This window comes from Bemisia tabaci, chromosome 6 (assembly GCF_918797505.1).
Source record: "Bemisia tabaci chromosome 6, PGI_BMITA_v3".
In the NCBI taxonomy this organism is placed as follows: domain Eukaryota; kingdom Metazoa; phylum Arthropoda; class Insecta; order Hemiptera; family Aleyrodidae; genus Bemisia; species Bemisia tabaci.
In genome coordinates, this window is record NC_092798.1 from 23,152,147 (window position 1) to 23,177,094 (window position 24,948).

General features: G+C 34.1%; 1 protein-coding gene across 1 annotated transcript; it reads left to right on the forward strand.

Annotated features, from left to right (window-relative positions):
- The first annotated feature begins 166 nt into the window (after positions 1-166).
- Positions 167-24,520, forward strand: NKAIN (Sodium/potassium-transporting ATPase subunit beta-1-interacting protein). The gene is made up of 9 exons (XM_019058125.2): positions 167-355; positions 443-768; positions 2,360-2,497; positions 3,990-4,070; positions 5,787-5,987; positions 9,397-9,457; positions 17,640-17,750; positions 18,161-18,394; positions 19,481-24,520. Exons 2-9 carry the CDS (start codon positions 715-717, stop codon positions 19,825-19,827), a joined length of 1,227 nt encoding a protein of 408 aa, XP_018913670.1. The 5' UTR covers positions 167-355; positions 443-714; the 3' UTR covers positions 19,828-24,520.
- Positions 24,521-24,948: the final 428 nt, after the last annotated feature.

The following is a 24,948-nucleotide window of genomic DNA, read 5'->3' on the forward strand; positions in this document are numbered from 1 at the left end:
AATTGATAACGGAATTCTGAAGAAAATCAATTTCGCAATTTGCCATTTCCTTAACTTCGACGGTAAAGGCATATCATGAAAATACGAATTTAAATCGAAACGCCCGCAATCGCCCGCTAGGCAACTCTCTGTACTTATTGATGTTTTTGCACTAAATCAACAACAACAACATCATGTGAAGAAGTAAACAAGTCCAAACAAGTTCGGATTTGTTGGTGCATTCCATTCTTTTAAATTTTATGCATTAATTATTCCTCCTAATAATCATTATTCTCAGATCTTTGAACTCTGTTTTCTGTGTTTCACGGTTGTTGAAGCTTTTCCGGATGAAATATTCAGTGGTTTCGATACTTAGGTAACTTCCTGACCCAAGAGATTTGTTCTATTTTTGTGTGACAATGAATCCTCCTCAAGTTCAACTCACTGCTTGTTTCTATTTTAGAATTCTAGGTCCGTATGCGAGAAGTGATTTGTTTCCAATATAATGACTGAATCAGTTTAAAGTTTTTACCTGCTCATTTGTATTGAATTCTTTTATGGAACGCCATTGACATGATGGGAGAAAGTGTGTTATCATTCGGGACACCCGCAACGGTCAAACGCTTTGTTTCACCGCAGAACCAGAACTCCAAATTCTTCCTCACCACCTGTTTAAATGGTCTCTACTGTACGGTGCGGAAGTGGTAAAGCATCACTGAAGTGGTTAGATAGGTCATGGGCTCCTACACCAAGCGGCATTTCTTCCTCTCAGTATGTGTACTACAAATGGTAAGTTGAATGCTCTCAATTAATCCAAAACTTTTGCACATTACCACATGCATCACTCTATTATCATACTGCCATTCATTTATCGCGAGTAAGAAACTCATATCAACCAGGATATAATAGGACTCATGCACGATAGCTAACTGACAGCGTAAGTCCGCAATCACATATCTCGTTTACGGTGTCTGTAAATCTCCACCTCTATGTCATTTTTTCAAAGGAGAACAAGTTGATATGAATTCCTTGAAGTTAATGCAAAATTTTATTATGTGCAGAGAAGGTAAATCGCAACAGATTTAAAGAATTGCTGTTGAGTAATTTTCCGTTTGGAAAATAAAGTATGACAGGAAGTCTACCACGCACAAACCAGAGTATGTGATTGGCTGACTTACATCGCCGTGATGTATTATCATTGAAGTACACCAAGTGCATGTTCAGTATGAAAATCTTCTTTTAATTCATTGTAGATCACAGTTTGTTGCCAGAGCCAGTGTCAACATTTCATTTTATATTTCATATAGTAATTAACTGAAGAATTCAACCCTCCGTGCAGTTAAACTACCTGTATGGAACTAGCTAGAGAACAGCATTTTAAGAAAGTCCAGATATCGTAAGAAATGCTTGCATCTTGAGGATTACAGTAACGGCTGAAATGGAAACATGAGGACTTGGATTTAAAGTCTATAGAACTTACGATAATGCATGTTTCTGTCCAGCTTAACTTACGCGGGCTGACTCTTCTCTTAGTTGCTCCATAATAGTCAGCACGGCAGGGGAGAAAATGATAGCGGGGTTTCATCTCTGGCTGGTTCAGAATGAGAAACATTGATTCTTTCCCAAGTATCTTGATTATCATGATTTAAGTTCAGTAGAGGGAAGAGTCATCAGACCATTTTTGAGAAGTGCTAAATTACTTTCTAAGGACTTTTTCAAAAACATTTTCTGAGACTGGAAATGAGAGTTTTATATAAAGCTGTGTTAAAAAATCTAGGAATTGGCAACCTTTCTTCTCATTCATCTTTTCACTAATTCCAGAGGATAATTTCATCCAACTATTTATGAAAATTCAAATGTTTCCATCAGCCAGTGGAGAAAGAATCCACAGAAAAAAAAAATATTCCTGCCTACCTACAAAGAATAGGGGATTTCTTAAAACATGAAAAAAGTTATCCATGAAAAATTTTCTTTGATTGATGATATGGGTTCTACTCAAAAAAATCCGCTGCAAAAAGTCTTTGAATCTGTGGCCTTTTTTTTCATTATTAATTGCCCAAATGTTCCATTCCAGAGATGAATGACTCTTGACATTTTTTCAAGAAAGTCATTACAGTTTGTAAAAGTACCTAAATAATGCCAAGAAGCTTTTAGCGATCAAAATATTGAGATCTAAAAAAAAAAACCACAACAATTTTCTTATTTTTCTGCTGAACTGTTGATTTCTTATGAAAAGATCAGTACCTATAAGTTTCTTCACCCCTTTTACTTTCATGTTTAGAACTCATTCCCTTGAGGTAGTGTCAAATGCTCATCACTAGTATTTTCATGATCGAATTTATACTGCTACTACTTCATTTTGTTTTATTTTGATTTACAGATAACCGTGGCTGTTCGTCAAGTTTTTGACTTTCTTGGTTTTATGTGGGGTCCTGTTTTAGCTAATTTTTTCCAAATCTTGTTCATAATTTTTGGATTTTTTGGTGCTTGCCAGTTCCGAGTGAAGTATCTTGCTTCGGTAAGGAAACTTTAGATTTTTAAATCTTCATTTTATAACTTCTTCTCTACCTTACTATTAATCACCTCTAACGAAATTTCAAAAACAATCCCTGCAAGTGCACAACCATTAAGTAAACGTTTCACATCATATTTTACTTACATTTTATTGTGACTGGTCTTAAGATTAGGGACTTTTGAGTTTACGCCAAATGAACTCACCACTTTAAGCGGATGGCAGAAGATCAACCATCTTGATCCTTGTATTTATCTTAAATACTAATGTGAGGAAAGCTGGTCTTCCATTGCACTCTGAGTAAAATGAGTAAACTTAACTGGTGTGGACCCTATTCAGTGTACAGAAGTCAATCTTTCAGAGGAGCAAAAATTGTCAAGTTGGTTAAAAAAATCATTATCTAAGTATTCAACTTTAAAATACCCTATTGACTCATACACTGTAACTATTCATATTTATGAAAATTTTAAGGGAGGTTGCATCCTCCTTTCAAAAACAATATTTAAAATTTTATTTTTTTCATCGGCAAATGTTTTCATTGAGTCTCTCCGACTCTTACATTTTAGTATTGAAATGTGTAACCTGAAGCTTCTAACTGCTAATTTTGTGAGAAAAATAAGTAGTAGACAACAAGTTTGAAAATTTCAATGCATAAAATACCCCTTGGTAAATTTTCCATCATATCTTCCATCATTGACCCCTTGTATGTGATTTCTTTCCCTTTGAGTTTGTTAGTCATATTATATAATGAGTGTTACAAATCTTTTGAGCTCCATTAGTTCAGCACCTATTGGTTAAATTCTTTGATTACCTATCTCTCAATGTGTGCGCATATCAGTCACCTATATCAGCCATATCTTGACTCTGTCCTTTATAGTAGGTTCTTCCTTTTCATCATTTTATAAGACTTTTCCTAGCATCAGAAAATCGTCCTAAGTATTCAAGCTTCTTGTTAAGCTTGATGTAGAATCATAAGTATGCTCTCTTATTTGCAATTTTCAAGTAAGTTTTAGTCAATCTTAATCAGGAAAGGTAAAGAAGTTTTAGTTGCTGATTGCGATACTTAGTTTTGTGCAAAATAGTTTACCGTAATCTAGTTTCCTCTCTTTTTTTCTTCTAAACATGATCCTACTGACTTGATTCTCGACAGGGTACTTCTCCAAAAATTCATCTACTGTGCCCTTTCTGACCTGTTTTGACGGTCTGCATCATGGCTTTAATTATTTTAATCAAATTGGAATTGTTCTTTTAACCACCGGTCAAAAATTTCTTTTAATTCTGCTTTTAGATCTTGTTTTTTCGTGATCAGAAAATATTTTTCTCTTAGTCTGGTCCACGGTTAATTTTCCTACATAATTGGCGTGTGAAATTTACCAGCATTTAATATGTGAGAAAAAAAGAACGTGGAGTAAATATGGCATTTTTTTTTATTAATAACCAACTTAAATAATTTTTCTCTAAATTTTGTGTGTATTAACCTTTTATCCTTTTCTTCCAGTATACTATTTGGAGTGTATTCTGGTTTAGCTGGAACATATTTGTTGTGTGTTTCTATTTGAATATTGGTGGCTTAAATAGAGTAAGTAGTCACCCTTATCTTTTTGTCATTCCCTTTAATGCCACTGTCTCTTCCAGTCAATATATTCTTGTGAGAGAAGAAATGCTCTTACTTTGTCATCACATATGTATTTTTTAAGGAACAATACAAAATAACATTGTGCACTCATGGACTCAAAGATCATGCAGTTAATGTGCGAGTGAGGAACAACATTTTAGCGAAAGCCATTGCGTAAACCCGAGCAAGATCATACCTTTATTGCTTCTTTTGTATTTGCTGCCTTCAAGGAAGTTATTGCGGATAAACTTGAATGGACATATTTGGCGCATAAAACTGTTTCCATCCAGCAACAAAAATAATGACCGAGAATATTCTGTTCGGTCAGAAAAATTTGCTAGCAATGAGTACATTTTTTACCTTCATCATGTACTCTCCAGTGGTCCAATGTCTCTTGATGTCAAAATACTTAGAAATGGCTAGCTACGCCAGTAGGTAACACAAGTGTTTCTTTTGAGAAATGCTACTCCGATTAATGCTGGCAAATGATTTGTTTGGGAACGACTCATCATTAATTTCAATAATGTTACAAGTAAGGCTTTTTCAAGTTATCATTGCTTGAGGTCAATAAGTTTGCAAAACTTATTTACAGTGTGGTACATATCGCTCATCCCTCTTACTCTTCTTTACTCACTTCTCTTAGTACCCTAGCCCTTAGTAGGTTTCAGGAAGACCCCTTTTACCAGGAATCAAGAGGCAGCATCAGTCTCTGTTCCGATTCCCTCTTGATGAGAGTTTTTAAGAGCTGATAAAATTTTAGTTAATATATTTGTGAACTCTCCTTTATCAAAACTTATGTTAAGGTTTAAGGCAGCCTGCTTTAGTTCACTTTGTGTGTGTATTTTTTATTATTTTTCCTTTTAACTTATGAATAGAGCAGTAGGATATGCAGAGTTAATGATTTTTCATTCATTACCGTATAATTTACTGCTGTAATCAGCTGACGATTTTTTTTTTTTTTCTATGAAGATGCATGTAAATTTTACTTTGTATGTTTTTAGTAATATTTTTTTTCAAATTACCTAGGTATCTCTGCATAATTGTACCCATGTACAATCGAAGTAGGTAGTTTGTTTTGATTGATTTTTGTGGACTGTATTTTAGAGTATTTTCATTTATAATTTTTGCAAAAAAATTTAGTACTTAACGGAAGTTAATCATCCATGATAATTCTGAGATTTATAAGTCAGTGAGGCATGATGCATGACTCAATTTGCGTGTCATAGGATTTATTTTTCATATTATTTTATTCGTTTTTTTTTCTTTGCTGTATAAATTCAATTCCTAATGTCTTACTCAGAGGCATTTTTTCTTTCCATCTGTTTTTTGCCAAAGAAAATTGGTATCTATCAGGAGAATTTCACCACTTTGCTAGGGAAAAAAATGTCTATACCTAACGTTTGAAGCCTTCCTCTTACTGTAATGAAATAACTCTAACAATGATAAAAGGCCCACGTATATTTAGTACTTGCCCATACCAAGAGAAAATCAACATTATCATTGTTGTTAACAGCAGTTTGTAACGGTGTAGGTTTGTTTTTTAATTTACTGAGACTGGGTATAAACCCAAATTTTTCTTACCCTAATAAATATACTGGCTTAAAACATTTTAAACAATTTTTTATCCTCTTAATGTTCTATTAGAATTTTAACTAACAACAAGTATTTTTTCGTTTTTAGAACCAGAATATCCTCAATTTGGGAACTGGTAGCGTCAGCTGGTGGGAATCCAATGGACCAGGATGCAAACCTCTATTTCATGCTAATCTGACAACCGTTGATGACCCTCTCATTCCTATAAGACCAGACTCAGTCGTTGGTTGCGTACTAGATTACCAATATGTTGAAGCTCTCCAAGCATCAATTCAAAATTTTCTGGCGGTAAGTTAAAGTTTGCTCATTTTTGGTTTTCTGCCCAATAATTCATCTTAAAATTGTCACAAGGTATCAACACGCGAATACCTACCTCTGAACAGAGCTACGATTCAATCAAGTTCTGGCAGAAGAAAAGTAAAGTATTCATGCCTTAAGTTGAGCTTAACTTGACTCAGTTGTATATTTTGATATCTCTGTTTGAAATGCACTTTATCATGTGTATGGTTTCTCCGATGAAGTGAAAAATTGTGCTAACTGAAGAAATTGGGAACAAAAGCATAGAATAAATTAGGGGCTGTTCATAAAATATGTTACGCTTTAAAAGAAAGGGGGCCCAGGAAAGCGTTGCGCCATTTGTTTTTACATGTTGAAGGATCGGAACCCTCAGCTGTACACTATAGTAAAAAAAAATAAGGCCTTTTTTGTGTGTACGTCCGTGTCATTTCGCATTCTCATTGGTCTTTCATTAACCAATCAGAAAACGTCATTGAAAATCCCCGGGAAATTTAAATGTATTCTTCCGTAAAGGAATTATTGATAGGTAGACAGGTATAAAAATGGGATGTATTTCTTCTAATAACCAGGATAAAAGGGAGGATTATTACCTATACAGGATAGTCCTAGAAAAACGGGATGTACCTATATTAATAAACCGGGATAACAGGAAGGATATCGATCTTTGTGTATCGATATTCGATACATCGTTTGTTCTAAAGCTGTATTGACTGGGATAAAACGGGATTTCTTCATAATAACCGGGATAAAAGGGAGGAATTTTACCTATACAGGATAGTCATGGATGAACGGGATGTACCTATATTAATAAACCGGGATAACAGGAAGGATATCGATCTTTGTGTATCGATCTTCGATACATCGTTTGTTCTAAAGCTGTATTGACTGGGATAAAACGGGATTTCTTCATAATAACCGTGATAAAAGGGAGGAATTTTACCTATACAGGATAGTCATGGATGAACGGGATGTACCTATATTAATAAACCGGGATAACAGGAAGGATATCGATCTTTGTGTATCGATCTTCGATACATCGTTTGTTCTAAAGCAGTATTGACTGGGATAAAACGGGATTTCTTCATAATAACCGGGATAAAAGGGAGGAATTTTACCTATACAGGATAGTCATGGATGAACGGGATGTACCTATATTAATAAACCGGGATAACAGGAAGGATATCGATCTTTGTGTATCGATCTTCGATACATCGTTTGTTCTAAAGCAGTATTGACTGGGATAAAACGGGATTTCTTCATAATAACCGGGATAAAAGGGAGGAATTTTACCTATACAGGATAGTCATGGATGAACGGGATGTACCTATATTAATAAACCGGGATAACAGGAAGGATATCGATCTTTGTGTATCGATCTTCGATACATCGTTTGTTTCTAAAGCAGTATTGACTGGGATAAAACGGGATTTCTTCATAATAACCGGGATAAAAGGGAGGAATTTTACCTATACAGGATAGTCATGGATGAACGGGATGTACCTATATTAATAAACCGGTATAACAGGAAGGATATCGATCTTTGTGTATCGATCTTCGATACATCGTTTTTTCTAAAGCAGTAATGACTGGTATAAACGGGATTTCTTCATAGTGACCGGGATAAAGTGGAGGAATTTTACCTATACAGGATAGTCATGGATAAAACGGGATGTACCTATATTAAGAAACCGGGAAAACAGGAAGGATATCGATCTTTGTGTATCGATCTTCGATACATCGTTTTTTTCTAAAGCAGTAATGACTGGGATAAAACCGGATTTCTTCAGAGTGACCGGGATAATATGCAGTAATTTTACCTATACAGTATAGTCATTTATAATAGTGGATGTAACTATGTTAAGGAACCGGGATAAAACACATCAAATGCATCATGAAACATAGCAAACACATCAAACACATCATGAAACACGTAAAACGCAATATACACATCATGATACACCTAAAACACATCAAACACAACAAACACATCATGAAACACAATCAAACACATTAAACACAACAAATACATCATGAAACACAATCAAACACATCAAACACAACAAACACATCATGAAACACAATCAAACACATCAAACACAACAAACACATCATGAAACACAATCAAACACATCAAACACACCATGAAACACAATCAAACACAACAAATCGCATGTATCGATAATCGCACGTTTCGATAACCGCATTTATCGATTCCAAATTCCCCCAAATTTCCCCATTTATACAAAAAATTACGAATCTTCCTATTTCTCTACTGTTCGAAATTATATGAATTTAATTTTTGATCATTAATAATTGTATGTATTTCATTACAATTCTTTTCTCCTATCTTTGCGACTTATTTTTCATTATCAGTTGCATTACTTCATTATCATGTGATGAAAAACAGCTGAGTATTTTTCACCACTTGGTTTTTCAGTTTTAACCTTCAAAAAACAAAATTAAAAAAAATTCCCGATTCGATTTTTCTCCCGATAATATTGCGATGATTCGCCGTCGATAAAATCGCGATTTTTTTATCCGATAATATTGCAATAAATCGCGACGTCGATAAAATCGCGATATATTCTCCGATTAAATCGCAATTTATGGCGATCACTACTACTCGGGAATTGCAGCAGCAAATCCAAAAATTGTTACGCATCACCGCCACTCTTTAATTTAAATATCAAACCGACCTGTGGCCTTTTATCAAGGTTAATATAAATACATCCCGTTTTATTAATGACAAACCTATTATATTTCGTTTATATTATATTATATTCTATCCTATTTGCTTTCCATCCATTTTATTTTATCCCATATAAACCGTTTCAAACTGATTATTCACCTTTTTTTAAAACTCCAACCTTAATTGAAGTAAGTTTTTAGCTAAATTGAAGATGATCTTTTGAATGAATAAGCACTTAACAGAACTTCAGCAGTATTAATATTAATACAATTTACGAGAATAATGTAAATTAAAAAAAATTAAGTGATATTTTCATAACGAATTGACAGAATATACGAGGGGGTTGGGCCGCGGAGCGGCCAGGGGGCGGAAGGGGAGTTGAAAAAACTGAAATTATGTGTCACCTATCCTATGAACTCATTTCTAAGTATCAGTATTGTTATAAGATAAGCACTCTTTTACTCGGGTTAAAATGCATAGCCCTCTATCTCTTAAAATTTATGTTCATAACTCCTTGAAGTTCAAATCAAACACATTCTCTGTAGGATGTAGTAAGTTTTTTGATGAAAACAAGAAGTATTTTTTTAATCTGTCTTTGGCAATCTTTAAATTGTTCAAAAAATGATTTCCTGACTTAAAGTAGTAATTTCTTTCATCGTATCCCTCTCTGATGTTTTAACTAGCTTTAACATCTATATCATTTTCTTGCAGATGATCGGCATTTTAATAAGCGTTTCGCTGTTGCGGGTTATGCTGGATGACGATGACAGCTGTAAGTCCCATAATTCCTCTTTTTCATCAAATATAAAATTACCACCTTAAAATACAAAAGCAGCTTCAATATTTCATGCAATCTAATTACTTAAATACTTAACAATGGTATTGGCGCACTTATATTCTTACTACCAGGTATATTATCTGAGTTAAGGTAAGAATTTCAGGCTGAGAGAATGCTGGGGCTTCTAGTTCTGGGAATCTTCAAAAATTTCTCACACCGCTTCAAAATGGTGTAATTATGAGCTTTTTTTCTTTAGGTTTGAAATGAAAAGTTGAGGTCTCAAAAAAATTGTCTTTGGATTTAGATGGAAAATTTTATACCCCGGGGTCTACTGTATGGGAAAAGTACAAATAACCCTAAAATGCAGGATTTTGAAAGGTCCATAGAAAGTAATAGAAATCATACAAACATCAAATGAAAAGGTGTGGCAGGGGTGCAAATAGTTCTAGGTCTCTACAATTTTTGAAGAGGCCTCCACAATAGTCAGGAACGCGCTGAGTTTTCGCAAAAAGGTCAGCACGACATCCTGATTAAATTTTTTGTCAAATTTTGCAGTTGATTTATAATTTCCAATACCTTTAAAATCTTAGCTCAATTCTGCGTTGTTATACTCATTCCTCTTACATCCCCACATTCCACCCTCCCAATCCAAATTTATTATTCCTTTGCACACAACAACTTTTGTCACCTATTAACATTAATTGTTGAACATTAAACGGATTATCTATTTGTCTGTTGAAGAAAGAAATTCTGTCCCTCTTGGTGTTTAAAATGTGTTTGACGCAAAGGTAAAGTGAAGGATGGACTGTATTTGATACAGGTTCAATGTATCAATTGGTTCAAAACAATAGAACACAACCTCTAACAAAAATTTTAGAACTCAAGTTAGAAAAACTGAAAAAGAAGAAATTGCTATTAAAATCGATTGAAATGAAGGACTGTTGCGTTCACTGGTATTTCAATACTGACTGCGCTGAATCTCATTCTCATTTTGTCACAATGATGTCACATTATGATTCTCTCATTTTAGTACAAGTTTTCAGAAAATAATATCATTAATTAATAGAAATTAGATTCTGAAATTTGCAAATTTTCACTATGAAACACAGACAAATAATGCATCATGACACGCTTGAATTGTGTACATCTTCATGCTTAGGTTCATCAGTAGTCCTAAACGTTCAAAACATTTTTTCAAAATCATGTGACAATTGTTTACTCGCACAGAGTCCTCTACTCTGAACTCACAAAAATGTGTAACCACCGCATCTCACCAAACAATCAATGTACACAAGCGGATAGTCTGCTTTTGATCATGTTTGAAAACGCATTAGCTTCGTTCATAGTCTGTTGTTTTCCTATTACAATTGATCATGTCTAGCTGTTGTTTATTCATGCTGTGTTCCTTATTCTCATTTTGTGCCGTGTTAGGAATGATGATTATCAAAATAGCATTCCCATTCTGACCACCAAACCTGCATAAAATAACAGATAAACCTCATCATATTCATGACGATAAAAAAATATCTTTCTCTCAAGCTCAACATCCTCTTTGTCCTCGACAGCATTTTTGCAACCACATCGTGTGTAGTATTCAATGTCAATGATTCGAATATAGTCATCTTTTTCACTTTGCTTCTTTTCCTGTCACCTCTTTGTCTCATTCTTTCTGTTTTTCTCACACTTTTGCACTCACAGTTGATTATACTGCTGGATTTAATTCTCACATGGTTTGGTAAGTCGGTGATTCTAAGTGAAATTTTCGCTGTGTCATGTAACTGCGTATCTATGTGACCACTATAGATCACTTGTAACTTTCTTCTTCTTTCTTTTTTAATGTAAATGTGCATGTAGGTCCATGCCTTTAACTGTTTTCTGTCAGCATGATATTTTGTTTTGTCCTTCCAGTTAATCATCATTATGCATCATTTATCTGTATCATCTGCGCAGTAAACTTAATTAGGAGATTTTTTGTGCGTAACAGAAGTCTACGATTTTTTTTTTTTTTTTAATGTACCTGCAATTTTTTTATATTTCTGTGCTGAATGACTCCAAAAGAACTGTTCTATTTTTGAGTTTAAATGGATGTATTAATTTCTACACAAGGCGTCATTATAATTTACTGAAATCTACTCAAACTTTCAGACCCATGTTTCATGCTAATATTTTAACAAAATTTTGAAACTTTTCAGTTGAATTTATGGGTGGGTTCGATGGAAAAGGCCCAGAACATGTGGAGCTTCATCCAATGTATGTATCTGAGCACAAGTTGAACAGCAATGTGTCGCTCAGTTCTCGTGATCTTATTTCAACCAAAGCTTGCGATGATTTCTAGCTCTAGCGTTTAACAATTGTATTGTGGTGTGAAGAATGCTCTTGTGTTTCCACACGTTCCTTGAGTTTCCTTTCTTTTAGATGGAAACAAATCAACCTGATTGTACAGAAAAAGAAATCGTCAGGGTTTCAAAGCACAGAAAAGATTTTTCATAAAGACGAGTCGTTTATTTTGCTGTATAATCAGACTTTCCAGTCTCTTGAAGTATTTTATACTTTCTTTTTTCTTCTCATTTTGCTCATGATTAATGCATTACCTTTGCAAGTCATTTTGTTACTTTTGCTCAGCAAGAACTTATTTTAGTGAGAAGAACTTTAAAATTAAGTAGTAGAAAAAGATATTTATCCTAGAGACTCATGCTACTATGTTTTTTATTCATATTTCTTTTTACCTTACCATTATTTTGCTCAATACTGATGCAGTCTCAGGAGTTTTTTGTTGTTGTCTTTTCCTTTTTTTCTAAGAACAACCATGATCGTTCTTTTCATCTTTTTTTTATTTTTATCTTTAATTATGCATTTCATCAGAAAACATAAAATAACAGCGTCATAAATTGTCATGGACTACTTTAATTATGCTTAGTTTGCTCAAATCTTTGAAATGATCTCTTCAAGTGCTCTCTTTCAAAAGTCCAATTTAAGTTTTAAAATTGTTTTTTCAATGGATTAAGTAAACCAAAAAAATATTTTTTTGTTTTTTAAATCATCGGTCAAGAAGATACAATTTTCTCTATGATGGAAGGAAAAAAACAGATTAACTTTGCATGTTTAAATTACTAATAATGACTTTTTTTCTTTTCTTTCATTTTTTTAAGCTTTCTATGGGTTTTTCATAGATTTTTAAAATGTTCAGGCCTTCTCTTTGTTTATCAGTTTCAAGAGTTAGTAGATCAAAACTGATCAGAGAAGATTAATTAATTTTTGTCTTTTCAAACATTTATTTTTTATTTTTTCCAAGTAAGGAAAGCTATAATTAATAATCAGATGGTTCAATGCCTTGATTTTGTCTCTGCTGGGAGGGCGTAACTGCTTTTTGAGTCGAGCTGCATCGCCCACATAATTCCATGTTTTCCAGGGCTTACGTGAAGATAGAGGTAGACCCTCACATGAGAGGAGCAACTATTAAAGAAATGTTAATTTTGAACCAAGCCATTCAGCCACTCCAAAATTTTAAAAAAGTAAAAAAATAATAGAAACTGGAGCAAAGCAAAATCAAAGGTTTTAATGAGTTTTCCCAAATCATGCATTTGTCATTTCTAAGGTTCGTTTTCTTACAGTCAATTTTCCAGAGAGTTGGGCTGGGTATCCGGCTATTATTCGGATTGCCGGATTATCTGGCTGAATACACAAAATTGATATCCGTATTCAGTGACGCAATAAATCCATTTCGGCCCAACTCAAATTTTCAATTGCAAAAATGACAGTTTTATTTATATCTCTGGCCGTTAGAAGGCAAAAGGCCAATTCTAGACATCGTTTAATTAAGTGCTCACTCAATTATGTGGCGATTTGTTGTGGAGCCCACTGTCAATGAAAATAAAAGTTGGTAACCACAACTGTATGAAACAACCGGGAAAGCAAGAGGATAATCTATGATTTATAGCAAATTATCTGGCTGAATACACAAAATTGATATCCGTATTCAGTGACGCAATAAATCCATTTCGGCCCAACTCAAATTTTCAATTGCAAAAATGACAGTTTTATTTATATCTCTGGCCGTTAGAAGGCAAAAGGCCAATTCTAGACATCGTTTAATTAAGTGCTCACTCAATTATGTGACGATTTGTTGTGGAGCCCACTGTCAATGAAAATAAAAGTGGGTAACCACAACTGTATGAAACAACCGGGAAAGCAAGAGGATAATCTATGATTTATAGCAAATAATTTGACTGAGACAATGAAAAGCTTGAAACTGAATAACATGATCTTGTGCCTTCTTCAAAAGATTTAAAGTTGCTAGTTTTTGGATGCAAAAAATACTCGACTGGCTGATGAGCCAGTCTCAGGCTGGTCTAATTAAGAGCCGTGAAAATTAAATGTTATTTATTCTATATGATTTTCCATAGGTAAAATCTAATCTAGTATATCTTGCATTATATGTAGTCTCATAAGCTTTATTTCTGTAAAGCACTTGAAATTCAATTAACTTTGTGGCCTTTCACAAATGAGGAAGCTGTTTAAGACAAGTTTGGATCGTTTTGTTTTTTAAACACTGCTGAAATTCTCTTCCTCCTTTACCTGAAGAATTTATCATTTTCCTTTGCATACTTATTGTAACATACTTAAAGTTGAAATATTATGGTTATCAAAAATTGATTTTCTTTAAGACCTCCCCTACTTACAATTTGTTCTTTTCTTCTAGTGTTTTTCTTGCATTCTTGCTGCCTTTTTGCCCTTTGAAGATTATTGCATGTAACTTTTCAAGTGTCTCTTAATTATCAATAAATTTGCTAGTTTCTTTTTGGGCTATCGCTTCATGCATGATTTCTTTTTTTCTTCTCTCTTAATGCCTTTTTTCCCTTGACTAGTAAAACTGATTGTGTTTCAAGGTTCAAAGGTTGGCTAAGGTTCGGGTCAGATAGTAGTTTTTAAAAAGAAACAGTATCAAATTAGAATAGATCGAGGACAAAGAAAATTTTTAAATCTGGTTTAAATCGGGAATTACAAGGAAAATGACCAGAGTGACAAATATGATAAGCATAGAATTAGGCACAACACTATGACAGTCTTTTATCCCTCATGATTCCCTAAGCTAACTTCTCTTATGTACTCAAATTCTTGTGAAGAACTTCTATCTCGATATTTTTCAAGCCTCTCTTGAGGCCCCAGTTACGCAGAATTTTTGACACAAAGGAACTTGCAAATGACAGAAGAAACTTTTCCTCTCCACAGTTAGCCACAAGTTGGCATCCATAAAGGAAAAAAATACTGTGACTCACGTATTTAGTTTAAGTTTAAATGCAGTGAAAGTCTCACGTGAAAATAAAATAAACAAATAGATAATTTAATCTGCAATTTAAAAAAAAGTATTTAATGAGTATTTCACCATTACTAGTAGCACCATTGATTTACAAATATTAGTGGCTGCTATTTTCGAAGTTCTGATGAACAGTCGTACAATTTGTTGAACAAACTTTCGAATGGAACAGCCATTGGGGAGCGTTCATTTTATTGAAAGAAAATTTTTCCTTGCCCAAAAATAACTTTAAAGAAGTAGCAAAGTTACGAAAATGCCAAAAAGGACGCCAACAGGTTTGACTCAGTCCAAAATGATTGCTGTCAAGTCTTAAAAAAAATGCATTGCATCAAATCCATTTATTATTCATGAGTTGCAAGTTGGCCAAAAATCTATCGCAATCCACCACTGAAACCTGTACTTGATACCAACCTCAACTGATACTAACAAGGGGAGCTTCCCAAGTGTAACTGGAATTTCGAGTTGAAATTTCGCATGAAGATACTAGAGATGATTTCAGGGATGCCGTATTTTTTCGTTTTTTCGAATGGGGTCGGGAAAGTCCTCAAAAAAAGGGCTAAAGATGCGGAAAAAACGCGTGCGCTAGCGGCACAAGGTAAACGTAGGTGATAGAGGCTCTGCATCCTTATCAGTATCACATGGCCAAACAGTAGCGCGCTCGCCTCGCAGGCGGGAGGTCCTGGGATCGGATCCTGATTACAGTTGGTAATTTTATTTTACTTTATGCTTGCTCATTTTTCACTTACTTTATTTTGCACCATTCGCTCCGCAAACCGACTTACGAGGTAGAACACGTAGTGACTGAAGATTTTTTACATATGCTGATAAAAACTCGAAGTTTCTCTTGGATTGAAACGTTATATATAATTGAATAAACAAAACACTCTATAACTCAACAAATTTCGTTGCCAAACTGAATTTCCGGAGTATCATTCACATACAGTTACAGATTCGACTGATACTCCGGAAATTCAGCTAGGCAACGAAATTTGGTGAGTTATAGGGTGTTTTGTTTACCTATTCAATTATATATAACGTTTCAATCCAAGAGAAACTTCGAGTTTTTATCAGCATATGTAAAAAATCTTCAGTCACTACGTGTTCTACCTCGTAAGTCGGTTTGCGGAGCGAATGGTGCAAAATAAAGTAAGTGAAAAATGAGCAAGCATAAAGTAAAATAAAATTACCAACTGTAATCAGGATCCGATCCAAGGACCTCCCGCCTGCGAGGCGAGCGCGCTACCGTTTGGCCATGCGGTACTGATAAGGATGCAGAGCCTCTATCACCTACGTTTACCTTGTGCCGCTAGCACACGCGTTTTTTCCGCATCTTTAGCCCTTTTTTTGAGGACTTTCCCGACCCCATTCGAAAAAACGAAAAAATACGGCATCCCTAAAATCATCTCTAGTATCTTCATGCGAAATTTCAACTCGAAATTCCGGTTACACTTGGGAAGCTCCCCTTGTAAGTCTTACCTGCATGATGATTCTTAAACTTCATTATGATCCAGTTTTTAGAATGACATGAATGGTAAAATTAAAACTGTCATTAGAAAATACAGTAATATTTGTCATTGAATCTGAGATAAGGGACCTTATTTTCCTGAAATTTTTGCAAATCGACGGTGAAAGTCGGCAATCACATAACTCGGTTTGCGACGTCGCAGACTTCCTGTCATACTTTATTTTTTAAATGGAAAAATACTCAACGGCAATTCTTTAAAACTGTCATAATTTTTCTTCTCAATGCAAAGAAAATTCTGCAAAAACTTCAAGAAATAATATCAATTTGTTCTCCTTTAAAAAAATGACGTAGAGGCGGAGATTTTCAGACACCGCAAACGAGTTATGTGATTGCCGACTTTCACCGTCGAAATGTGTAGAAGTAGAAAATCTTGGCGCAATCCTGATCCTAAATTCTCTAGCTTTTAAGGAAATATTAGTCTTAAAATTCCAAGACCATAATTTTTAGGTTTTAGAAAAACATGGTTCAAGTGTTTGCAAAAAGTCAAAGAAACTTTTGTCCCGGAAGATACGCTCCCTTCTCACAGATCCAGTCACATTCTGTCATCTTTCTGCACAAGTATCACAAGCGCCATTGTTGAAAAATTGGATTATAGAGTGACTTCGGGGTTTAGAACTTTTCTAGTTTAAAAATGTCAATTCAGTCATCAAAAATTATAATTTTTAACTTTTTGAAAAACATCAATTGTAAAAAGTTTATCACAAGTGTCATGACTCATGAGGTCTTAAAACAGAGTATCACAGGTGCCGAAATGGAGACTTAACTTGACCTCTCTCCTCTAATTTTAACTGAACTAGATGATAAGAGTGATTTCGAACATGTATTCAAAATTTCAAGTCTCTGTTGTGTTTGTAATAGCCATCGTAACTTAATCCTTTTTCAATTTGTCTCACAGAGATTTGCGTTCAATTGGCGCTTGCGGTACTTTGGCTGGTAGGTGACAATTTATTGATCAAGGTTGCTTAATAGGCTTCCAGGTGCCTTAATTATTGGCTGTCTCTGGCGTAAATAAAAATGATTATGCCTTATTTATACAGAAAGACTTGTTCTCTTGTTAAAATGAAATGTTTGTGAGTAAAATGTAGCAGTGACAACTTAAAACTGGCATAAATGCTCTCGTATCCTTACTTTTTTACAGCTGATTCATTGGTGAATCTCAAAACTTAAGAAGGTATGAAAATCCTCTGAGTCGTGTCTCCAATTTTATGAGCAGGAGGATTTGTAGAAATAGTGAGCATAATTGTTGCAGGATGTGTTTTGGAAGGTATTTTTTTTTGTCAATCAAGATTTTATAAGTGATTTTTATTTACGTTTCTTTTCCTGTTATTTTCTTCCAGCACACATTAGTAAGAACAAGAAAGCAAATGGGCCACCTCCCCTCTATTCAATTGAATATAGTAGACGTCAAGATACCACAGATGAATACAGTGGAGATAGTCCCACAGAAGGTAAGCTTGTCTAGTAAGATCTGCTGTCGCACGTTTGAACATTGGGTTTAATTCCTTGTATGATAACTCCTTATTCTCAATTATAATTATATTTTAAAGGAGTCACGTATTAATGGCTAAATGCAGAAAGTGTAAATCTCAATTACATTGTTTCAATATCTCTGTAAATATTTTATTTTCTCCGAGGAAAACTAATAAATATTTTTAAACAAGTAAAGAAAATTTCCAGAAGATTTCAATCACAGTGTCTGAAAAGTTGCATTCAAATAATTGCCACAGTCAAAACTCTATTTTATCTTTCCCAAGATGCAATTACAGTTTGGGCACAAGAAAAAAGGAAAAGACTCCGGAAGTTTTTAATTTTTTCTATGAGTGTCAGTTGATATTTCTAAAACTACTTTATTTTACAGATGGAGAAGGTGATAATAGAGCGGATAATCATGGTAGCAGGCCCATGACTCCCCGTAGAGTGAAAAGGAGGAGTGTGCATTCCCGAGGCTCAATGCCATACCACTCGGGTACGTTGCCACGACCTCCCCATCTGCGTAGGCAACATGATAGAACTAGGTCCTCTCGCCGACATCGCCCTCACCATCAAAATCCAGTCACGCGACTGATAGACCATCACCAACAGTTGAATCATGGTGAGCATCTCTTCTAATTGCCCTTAATTTTTAAGGTAATGTGTCAAAAGAACTCGGATGATGTTCTCTTTTGTTCTGAAAAGGGAAAATTGCAGGATTGATATTTCCAAGACTGAGAGAAGGGAAAACGATGTTGAGAGACCAGAGATTCTAGGCACAGGGAGTTATCGGAGTTGGAAATTGATTCCTTTTTTACCATCTGAATAGTTTTAAATGAGAGAGGATAGATTTCACTCTTAAGATGTTTGGTGAAGCATTGTAGGCGTTTGCTCCAGGATGTTTCCAGTTACTCTGAACAAAATGCTGTTGTTTTTTTCCCCCATCCTACGTAACATTTTTTACAGGTGCAATGCATTTAATGAAACGGAGGAAAATTAGTTACCAAAACTTCAAAGATGCACTTGTCATGATTTTTCTGAAAATAATGTTTTCCAATCATTTTGAAAATGATCAAAATTTTATCTTTTCCTGTCAAATTCATTCAATCCAATTTTTTCTTTATTTTATAAGATACATTGTTCTATCCTTTCTAAAGGATCAGATCTGACAAATTAGTATTATTGATTCTGATAAAAGTTCCAGAAGACATTTTATCTAACACCATCCATTGTTAATAAGCCATCATGTATTTCCTACTAGCCATTTTAAAAATTTGCCCTTTGATTTTTATACTACTCTTAATCAGCTTTCAGTTAATATCTGAATTTTATAAAACAAAAAGTTTGATCAGTATTATTTTTTGGAAGAATGAAACTGCCTTTTAAGCCTCCGAGTAGAACACTGTTTTTCCAACGCACATTAGTGATGTCACTTACACTGCCAAGTTCCAGCAATGATAAGGATTCAGATCTCTGCATAAGAATGCAGAGATTGCCTTCTTTACCTCGATAGTTTTGTATATTGAACATTCATTTTTGATTTCCGATCATTTTTTTGCTGGTCAAAATTTTATCCATAGAAAAATAATTGATCAGAAAAATGACCATAGCTGATATTCTCTGTTAGATCTCTCAATTGCTCTGATCTATGCAATGTTAAATTTTATCATCATTCCAATGCTAATAATTTTTCTTTACCTATTTTCAGTTTTGAATGATTCCTCAACTTCTAATGAATCTGGAAGACAGTTGATGAACAATCCAGGTTTCGATCCTCGTTACACATCATCTCAGTCAGAGCTGCTGCTGTCATCAGAGAGGTTAGATGTTGCCTCCAGAGGTCACACTAACCCAATTTATCCTGTAGAAAGGCCTCCATCGGCCCGCTCAAGTTATTCCAACTATCATGGCACACGTCCGTTCTCCTATTCTGGTCAAGCAACTGGCCAAGTCCCAGTCGCAAACTCATATCGAAGGTCCTATATGCAAGGTATGCAAGGAGGTCCTCCAGCATATCACTTACACGGTGCTGTTGATTCAGAGACTGTCATATAGCAATCATAGAGAAGCTTCGTGCCCATAAGTTTAATTTCTTGTGATCTTTTTTGTGTAAACATGATAATTAAATTCACTGCCCTTTGCAGCCCTTTCTAAGAAGTATGACAGATAGTGTTACCAGCTGTCATTAATTTAAATCTTAAAATTGGCATCAGGGTTTTTTTAAATTTTGATCACGTCATCCCTGCAGGAAATTCAGGAAATAGTAAAAGTGCCATCTTTCATTTATGTATTTAGTTTTAGAAATCAGTATGCTTTGATTTCACCATGATGCACTGAATTTTTGTACTGCTGCTCAAAAAATTAATTTGATGCAACGAAATCATGATCATGTTGCATCCATTTTTGAAATCCTTAAAAACATTCTTCTTTGAAAGGGTTCTAAATCTCTCTTCTATGACTTCTACCATTCCAAAAGCTTAGATGCCAGGTTGTGAATTTTTGTAGTTGAATTATTGACTCTGCATTGTCGTATTTTTGTTCTTTCATGTTATTCATTCATTTAATTTTGCCCCTTCCCCTCAATTCAGTGGATTGTTAAGAGGTACTTAATGTCTGGTTATTAATGAGAAACTGGTTTTGTGAGTTTCTAATCTGTGCTTCTCTTAGTTAAGTCTCCTTTTAAATTCTATCCACAATATTCTACAATTTTTTGACTCCTGTCTTCAAAATGGTTTCTTGTTTTTTCCTTTCCTTCTGTTTTGTCCCAGAATAATCAATTTTATCTGATGTCTTTGAGTGTTATAATAATGTCTCTTCTCCGTGTACAAACTGGAGGCTGTAATTGTTGACTGTTGACGATCTTTGAAGATAACCAATCTGTTTGGGATGCATCATAGATCAGACCTTGAAATTTCCAAGGAATTTTGTGCATAATTGCCCGAGAAATTAAATAATTGGTGTCGGTTTGAGAGCCCCTGTTTGTGCGTGGAGAAGAGCCTTGCGGCTTTTCGGAGACGTTTCATTTTGCCAACTTAATTTTTTTTTCATTCAGAAGACAAACAGAGAAGGTGCAAAAAATTTTACAGGAAAATTTTTATTGAACAACAATTACATATATGAGACAAACAGTTTCGCATGAAAGGCGTGAATCTAAGACTTAATTGAATGTTTTTATTGGGATGCTTTGATTTTTACAAAATCATCTTTGTGTTTTCTATTTTATTGCTCCCATGCATATTAATTCAGTCTACTTGTTCTTTAACTAATTTTCTCTTTCATGAAAATGTTATGAATGTATTACAAGAACATTCTTTTTACTACGTACTATTCAGTTTTATTCTGAGAATCAAATTTTAGTGTTACTTTTTAAGTATTCATTTCAAAAAGACCCACAAGTGATCTTGTAGAAAAATTTATAAGTCTCTACTTCTCTGTGGACAAACAAGTAACGTCTGCGACTTTTTATTCTTGGGTTATTATTTTGTAATTATTGTATGTTTGTATGTACATATATAATTCTGTGAAAATTTTTCTTGCCAGAGTTCTGAAATGCTTTGGCTGTGCAATTTTTTTGGCAATCTATGAACATCTGTGCAATCATTTATTTTAATGCAGTTTACTGTTTTCCACACGCTTGTGTATTTTCTTTTAGGATTTTCAATAATTAATGAATTCAATGTTAATAGTACAGCCAAACCTCATTTTTGCGGCAATTTGTGGTGGAAACCTGCACTGGATGCTGGAACTGCTTGACAGTTGAAAATCTATAGTGTGCACTAAGAACATTGAAAAAAAACCAGTAAAAACTTATCTTAGGATAAAAAAAAAATCTTTGAAATGACTGTTGAATCTCCGCTGAATAACTAAGCACCAGATAACCAAGCCATGGATAACTGAGCACCAGATAACCGAGGTTCGACTGTACTATTTATACTAACTGAGTAAATTATTAAACCAGAGAAGATGTCCAATAAATCATCCAACATTCTCTCTTATCACTGCAATATTGTCTTTAATGGTTGCTATTGTCCTTCCCATTGTTGAATTTTTGTTAACTATCGGTGATGTACGGGGAAATCCTTGATGATTTCTCCAATATGCACCCTCATATTTTTCTTTAAAATGCATCCAAGTTAGTTTTTGCACTTGCAATGACTCATAGTATTTATTACTTTTAAGATGTGACCGCAGATGCTCTAATTAGAAGTTTCATGAAAAAATAAGGTGTAAAGTTGTTGAAAATTGTCACTACTTTGATGGTGTAACTCTCATCGAACATGTTCAACCACAGTATTGTTCATTTCAGGAATGTCATCATCAGATTTTTTTACTTTTCTGCAATATCATCCTGAAAATTTTTATATCTTGCACTAACTCTTTTGAAATACTTTTATACAAACATATTTAATTTTTTTGTATTCGAATTGCTAGCTAATTCTAGATGTGTTTGAGTTTCTTCAGCACACATATGTTATTTATCTATTTCCCTCTTTATGTTTCATGTGATTCCCGAATGTTCCTTCATTAGTAAAAATATCAAACAATCCTGTTAATTTTTTTTAGTTATAGTTTTAAAGTGTGTAAGGTTTTATCAATCATACGCTGAAAATGTTATCCCTTCCCTGGGTTGTAAACTAAATGAAGTAGGATGTAGACATAGTACAGGGCTAAAACTTTGTCCCCAAGCACTGTTTTAAGAAAAAACTTGTTTATCTTTTTCATACCCCCCTTAAATAAAAATTGAATACTTCCAAAAACAGGACAAAACAGGGGTGAATTTGTAATGACGGTGATTTATTTTGTAATAAGCAAACTCCAGTATTCAATGCACTAAGAAAACTTCTACTGTTCTCTGAGAAGTGTTATACACTCAAATTATTCTCTAGTGTTTAGATTAGAAATATATATTATATTCACAAATATGTAAGCAATTTTGAAAAATGTTGATCAAAATGCAATGGACCACTAAACAAGGTGCACTATAATATGTCATCCAGTGAAAATTTCACTTGGAACGTGATTTGTATGACAAACATTACTGCAAGTAACTTGTAATAAAATATATTCACGTTTTTCGATGCATAAATTCAAACTTCCGGCTCATAAAAAGCCTATAATCTACTTGACTTAAATCGCACACTGAACGTCACTGAAACAATCTCTGTGATATCAATGTATGCCCAATCTCACTTTCTGTGCTTCGGTGCAGCTGTTACACGTTGATTACATTTCAAAGAAGACAGGGTGGGGAAGGAATCATGCTTGTTGAGAAGCCTGCCAAATCCGTTCTATAGCGCAATTTTATTCAAGTAGACTATTGTTTTTCATGTGAGCGGGAATTTAGACTTTGTCATAACCAGTGCTTCGTAAGAACATTCATATTTTGGTTGGAAGTTAATTTCTTTAATTTTCCTTGTGTAAATCTTGTGAATTTAAGAGGGATCATTAATCAGCATGCTTAAATTCGTATCTTGTCTAGTGGTCCATTTGAACTGCCAAATTTCAAGCTCAGATGTTAAAAAACTCTCTTATGATATGGCATTTTTTCCTCTAGCATCTCTACTGATCACGTTTTAGCTCTGTACATTTTTCCATCCTTAATACGTCAGAAACCTAGATCTTCTTGGCCCTGCAAAATCAGCGCATCTTTTCCAATAGCCATCTTGGCCCTATTTTGTATTATAATAATACTCGTTATTGATAACTTTGTACTTAATCATGCATCCAGGAGTAGTATTATTGCCTGGTCAAGTATTTTGATGCACTTTCTTTTGTGTCCTCTCCGATTTCAGGTTGTCAGGAACTGAGTGAAAGTATTCTTATCCTCACTTCAGAATTAATGCAAAAACTGTTCAAATGAATGAGAATTAGCTTCTATTTTGGGGCTTTTTGCATCAGATTTCTCATGTGTGCTACGTTTTCTTTTGTGTTATGTTTCACATGACCTTTTTTGAACTTGCAAACATAATTTGTCAATCCGCATGAAAAAGGTATCGTTTTTTATACCTTGTCAAATAATCTGAAATGTTGGAAAGTGCTGTAATCTGTATCTCTTTGCCACTTTTTCTCTTGTAAATTTGTACATTTTTGTACATTTTTTTGTACGTAAATTTTGTAAATTATGTTTTTATCTCATTTTCAAGTCAATCTTTAAAATATTTTTCGACTCAGATTTTCTCTGTAGGAAAATATAATTCTTGGTCACTACAATCCTTTTAAGGCTTGGTTTCTTGCACAATATTTCCAAAAATATGTAGACACTTACATTTTTTGGTACTTTATTGAATTCTGTTCTTTTTTTACTGCCATCTTAAACTGCATTTTACTAAAACAAAGTAAGAGGTGTTTACATCAGGTATATATACTTTTTTAAAACTGCCAAGTAAGCATGCATCACTACCATCAAAATCACCTTGTAACGCAATTATGTATTATTATTATCACTCATTTATTTGTAGTCTATGTTTTTAGATGCCTCAACTGATTCTGGCAAATTCATTACTTAAAATCTACTTACACAATACCTACTCTTGTGAAACTTAGATAATTTCATTAGGAGGAACTAAAGTTGCCTTAAGAAAAAGGTATATTTCCCCACTTTTGACTTACCTTTACAGGCACTTTATTAATGCTGAAACTTACCTTATCAAAGCTATTAATTTTCACTTTGTCTAAATTAAATATCTTTGTACTTTTATATGATGCAGATACACTGTACTGAATAAATTGTATTGTCCGAATCAAATAAGTCTTTTTAATCTTTTTCGAACTTTTTCTACCCAAAAAAGAATTAATAAAAAATTTGTCTCATAGGAGTGCGGAAACTTCTTGATCAGCAGATTGCATCTGCTAGCTTGCTAAAATGGGAAGATCACGAAAATGGGTTTTGAAAATGGGGTGCTACCAAGGGATCCTGAAAAGGGGAAAACCGGCTACCAACAACAGGAAAATGTCATGTTTTTTTTTTTTCAAAATTGCCGCAGTTTGCAGGGAAAGAGTGAAAAAAGGTCATAGGTGACTTAAATATGTTTTAAGGAAAAAACAGTTTTTAAAATGAAGAGATTCATTCAAACAATGGGAGGACTAAGAAATTTTGGCATCCTTGCTGATATGTTATCCACACTGCAACATGCTTCTTGATTAACTTTCGCTACCACACATACATGAAGAGCAATA

What these genes read in the sequence shown, in the direction of transcription:
- NKAIN (XM_019058125.2), top strand. Translation starts at nt 715, where the DNA reads ATGGGCTCCTACACCAAGCGGCATTTCTTCCTCTCAGTATGTGTACTA. An exon ending in GCTGGATGACGATGACAGCT is followed by an intron (nt 9,458 to 17,639) that starts GTAAGTCCCATA and finishes ATTTTCTTCCAG; the next exon opens with CACACATTAGTAAGAACAAG. An exon ending in TGGAGATAGTCCCACAGAAG is followed by an intron (nt 17,751 to 18,160) that starts GTAAGCTTGTCT and finishes TTTATTTTACAG; the next exon opens with ATGGAGAAGGTGATAATAGA.